The following is a 4,594-nucleotide window of genomic DNA, read 5'->3' as shown; positions in this document are numbered from 1 at the left end:
CATCCATCAATGGGGACATGGTTTGACCCCACACTTCTTGGCCACTGTGAGCCTAGCTTACCCCCAGACTACAGGAAGCTTACACCCACCGAAGTGTTCAGAGTCTGTGCAGAGCACTCACGCTGGGATCCCACCACCTGCCCAAGGGAATACGAGTCAACATCAAATAAGGGGAAAGCCTGCTTCTGAGCAAGACCCAGGCCTTGCCTGGTTTGGCTCAGGATTTTGGACCGCCCCCAGTCCAATTGCATTCAAACACTCAAAAGTAGCTGTGGTGGTGCAAATGTGGTTCTATAGGACCCATCAGCCCCATCTTTCCAATTCAACATTCCTCCTGGCCAATGCTCCCGGATACCATATCTGCCCTAGTCAGGGGAGAGGCAACTGGGGGCAAGACTAACTGGAACAAAAAGAGAAGGATGCCCATGGGAGGGTCGGTGACCACTGCAGCATAAGATTAAGGCTCTTCCTTCAGACAATAGCTGTCTCCCGCCTCCCACCTAATGTGGGGGAGATGCCTAGGACCCACCCTCAGCCACAGATTCAGGATGTTGGCCTGGACTTCCACACCTTGCCAAGACAAGATTCAGTTCACAGGATAGGGTGGGGCCAGGGTAGTGCCTAAGGATTAGGGAGGGACTCTGAGCCTTTCCGGAAGGAACTAAGTCTTCGCCTATTTAAGAGGAGCTCATCAGGACCTCAGCTAGTGTTGTGATATTGCAGCTTCTCCATCCGCCATCCTCACGGACCAGCACCCTGCCACAGCAATGTGGGGAGCCTGCTTACTGCTGCTGGGCCTCAGCCTACAGGTGTGCCCAAGCGTCATCCCAGGTAACGAGGAGGCTCCTCCAGGTGTTTGCTCGCTCGTCTTTGCGCTCCGGGGTCTTCAGTCTGACCCTGCCTCTGCTCTTTTCTTCACCAGTGGAGGAGGAGAACCCGGCTTTCTGGAACCGAAAGGCAGCCGAGGCCCTGGATGCTGCCAAGAAGCTGCAGCCCATTCAGACATCAGCTAAGAACCTCGTTATCCTCATGGGAGATGGTAAGATCGTGAGGCCTGCCTATCCTGGGACTCTCGTACACCCGCCACCCGCCGAGGCCCCTGGTGGGCCTAAGGGATTAGTCTTGATCATGTTCTGCTCCTTCAGGGATGGGAGTGTCTACAGTAACCGCTACCCGGATCCTAAAGGGGCAGCAGCAAGGCCATCTGGGACCTGAGACACAGCTAGCTATGGACCGCTTTCCACACATGGCTCTGTCCAAGGTGAGCTTGGAGACACTCGAGTCCCCACAGGGGGTGGCAAGAGCTGGTATATGGCAGGAAGGTGGTTCTCGGGAAGAATCCAGAATCCCAGGAAAGGACAAGCTCTAATGTCTACTAGTAGAGTTGAGCCGAGAGTGTCTCTCCCTAGACATACAACACAGACAAGCAGATCCCGGACAGCGCAGGCACAGGCACAGCCTTTCTCTGCGGGGTCAAAACCAACATGAAGGTCATTGGCTTGAGTGCAGCTGCACGCTTCAACCAGTGCAACACGACATGGGGTAACGAGGTCGTCTCGGTAATGCACCGTGCTAAGAAAGCAGGTAGGTTGGGACAGGGTGGAAGGACTTGGGCAGACCTGGGGGACCTGGGTGGCTCATGTGACTTTCTGTAGGCAAGTCTGTGGGAGTGGTGACCACCACATCGGTGCAGCACGCCTCTCCGGCCGGCACCTACGCACACACTGTGAACCGTGGTTGGTACTCGGATGCACAAATGCCTGCCTCAGCACTGCAGGATGGCTGCAAAGACATCTCTACTCAGCTCATCTCCAACATGGACATTGATGTGAGCCCCAAGAGGGAGGGAGGAGGGCCGCATGGAGGTGTTACTCATCGCAGTATAGGCAGCTGGCAGCCTGGGCTCTGGGTCCTCCAGGTTATCTAAGTGGTGGGTTGGGGGTGGGTAGAAAAGACACAGAGTCCCTTCCTTCAGACCTGCTGGGACCAGATGCTGTCAGGAGGGAACAGAGGATCAATCAGGTCCCAAGCTCACCTCTGATCGTAGGTGATCCTCGGTGGTGGCCGCAAGTTCATGTTTCCCAAGGGGACACCAGACCAGGAATATCCAACTGACACCAAGCAGACTGGAACCAGGCTGGATGGACGCAACCTAGTTCAAGAGTGGCTGGCAAAGCATCAGGTATGGGGAGTGGGGGTGAGGGTGGGGGTGGGGGGTAGGGTCGGGGCTGAGGGCGCATTGGGGCAAAGGGCAGAACAGGAATTATTGAGGGCTGTGCATTTCAAGGTATGTACTTAGTAGACTGGCCATGTCTCTGCAGGGAGCCCGGTATGTTTGGAACCGCTCGGAGCTCATTCAGGCATCCCTGAACCCATCTGTGACACACCTCATGGGTAATCACTTGCATTTCTTGCCCTGGAACCCTTCCATTGGGAAAGTGTGTGTGTGTGTGTGTGTTGGTATCCCTAGTATGCACTCTTTAGTCACCATGGATTTTCTTATTCTTCAGGCCTCTTTGAGCCTAACGACATGAAATATGAAATCCACCGAGACCCTGCTCAGGACCCTTCCCTGGCCGAGATGACGGAGGTGGCTGTGCGCATGCTCAGCAGGAACCCCAAAGGCTTCTATCTCTTTGTGGAAGGTGGGTGGTTTTGCCTGGCAGAGAGGAGGAGGAGACAGGTCCAACACAGGCTCAAACATCTCCCCATCTCTGGCTCTCTGCAGGGGGTCGCATCGACCATGGCCACCATGAAACTGTAGCCTATCGTGCCCTGACTGAGGCTGTCATGTTCGACTCAGCTGTTGACAAGGCAGACAAGCTCACCAGTGAGCAGGACACGATGATCCTTGTCACCGCCGACCACTCTCACGTCTTCTCTTTTGGTGGTTACACACAGAGAGGGGCTTCCATCTTTGGTAGGCATGGGGCAGGCAGTGGCAGATATTGTTGCCTTGGAGGGATCTAGTGACAAGGTGCTTCAGGAAGCAGCTCAGTTTGAAAAACCAGTTATCCCCTCTTCCTGCAGGGCTGGCTCCCTTCAAGGCTGAGGATGGCAAATCCTTTACCTCGATACTATACGGCAACGGTCCTGGTTACAAGCTCCGTAATGGCGCCCGGGCTGATGTCACGGAGGAAGAGAGCAGTAAGTTCACTCAGTGTGGGGTCAGCAACACGGGGCTGAGAGTGCTCATGGAGGTGAAGGACCCGTTCTGAACACCCATTCTTGGCAGGCAACCCCACGTACCAGCAGCAGGCGGCTGTACCCCTGTCGTCAGAGACCCACAGCGGGGAGGACGTGGCAATATTCGCGCGTGGCCCGCAGGCGCACCTGGTGCACGGAGTTCAGGAGCAGAACTACATCGCGCACGTCATGGCCTTCGCAGCCTGCCTGGAACCCTACACTGACTGCGGCCTGGCATCCCCTGCTGGCCAGAGCAGTGCACTGAGCCCCGGCTATGTGTCCACCTTGCTGTGCCTGTTGGCAGGGAAAATGTTGATGCTGATGGTGGCAGCTGAACCCTAACTACCTAAGCTCACTGGACTCCACTTGTTGGCTTGTTCAGTGCCTTTCTGCCAGTACTGTTTCCTGGGCTCCAACTGGAACCCTACTTCCTAAACTCAGAACTAACTTGGTTTGTCAGTCCTGCAGCTGTACCTTAGTATGAGGCCTCCTCCATCTGGCACTTTTTTCCCCTGCAGTTTTTTGAGACAGGATCTTGCCTAGTCAAGATTTCAGTCCACCATCTTAACCTCAGCTTCCCCAAGTCGGGGACTGTAGATGCCTCCTGCTGTGTCTGACTGCCATAAAAATGAAGAGCGTTTATCTTCTTGGACCTTTTTTTGTGGGGACAATAAAACCAATTGTTACACACGAAGTCAGTCGTACCAGTTTTGTCTACAGCATCTGGAAGGGTGGTTCCTGGGTGGGTCAGAGGTCAGCTGTGTCAGGGATGGAATGTCACTTCAGCCATCCCCTGACCATGAAGAAGTCCTGGCACTCGTCGATGCCATGTTGGCTAGGAGGAAGGAGGAACAAGAAATCTTGCTTTCAGGCCAGCACCACGCCTTTAATCCCAGCACTCAAGAGACAGAGGCAGAGGGATCTCTGAGTTTGAGGCCAGAGTGGCCTACAAATCAAATTCTAGGTCAGCCAAGGCTACACAGAGAAACCCTGCCTCAAAAAAGAACAAGAGGAGGAAGGGGAGGGAGAGGCAGGAGGATTTCTTGTTCAGAAAATGAGAGGACGCATGCCAGACTGGCAACCGGCTTCTGAAATCCCAGCCTTGGGAGAGGAAGCAGAGGGCCACGCGGGGAGGCCAGCCTGGGCTATGAGAGAGCTTGCTGCAACAGCCCAAACTGCAGCTGGGCAGGGTAACGCACACCTTTAATCTCAGCCCTCTAAACCCAACACCTCCACCCACACTGGGAAGGTAGAGGCAGAAGAAAACCTGGTTCTATACTGAGATCCTATTTCAAAACAGAAGACAGACAGACAAGCACATATAAACCTCTCCTCCCTTAAACTCTGCTCACCAAGGCTCTCCTACAGCTGCCTCCTCCTCTACTCATGTCTCATTACACCTGGGCCA

At 54.6% G+C, this 4,594-nt stretch overlaps 1 protein-coding gene across 1 annotated transcript; it reads left to right on the top strand.

Moving 5' to 3' along the window:
* Window positions 1–657: 657 nt before the first annotated feature.
* On the top strand, window positions 658–3,871 carry LOC110297196 (alkaline phosphatase, germ cell type). Its single transcript, XM_021165938.1, has 11 exons — window positions 658–831; window positions 923–1,039; window positions 1,146–1,261; window positions 1,410–1,584; window positions 1,656–1,828; window positions 2,048–2,182; window positions 2,322–2,394; window positions 2,511–2,645; window positions 2,729–2,920; window positions 3,031–3,147; window positions 3,236–3,871. The coding sequence occupies exons 1-11, from the start codon at window positions 768–770 to the stop codon at window positions 3,526–3,528; spliced, it is 1,590 nt and encodes a 529-aa protein (XP_021021597.1). The 5' UTR covers window positions 658–767; the 3' UTR covers window positions 3,529–3,871.
* Window positions 3,872–4,594: the final 723 nt, after the last annotated feature.

Source organism: Mus caroli, chromosome 1 (genome assembly GCF_900094665.2).
Source record: "Mus caroli chromosome 1, CAROLI_EIJ_v1.1, whole genome shotgun sequence".
NCBI classification, from domain to species: Eukaryota; Metazoa; Chordata; class Mammalia; order Rodentia; family Muridae; genus Mus; species Mus caroli.
Note: the sequence above shows the minus strand (reverse complement) of the source record. Positions and strands in the feature narration are given on the sequence as shown.

Bases quoted from the DNA above. Each gene is read 5' to 3' on its own strand.
- LOC110297196 (XM_021165938.1), top strand. From the start codon at position 768: ATGTGGGGAGCCTGCTTACTGCTGCTGGGCCTCAGCCTACAGGTGTGC. The intron at 1,040-1,145 runs GTAAGATCGTGA...CTGCTCCTTCAG, and splicing joins CGTTATCCTCATGGGAGATG to GGATGGGAGTGTCTACAGTA. The intron at 2,646-2,728 runs GTGGGTGGTTTT...GGCTCTCTGCAG, and splicing joins CTTCTATCTCTTTGTGGAAG to GGGGTCGCATCGACCATGGC.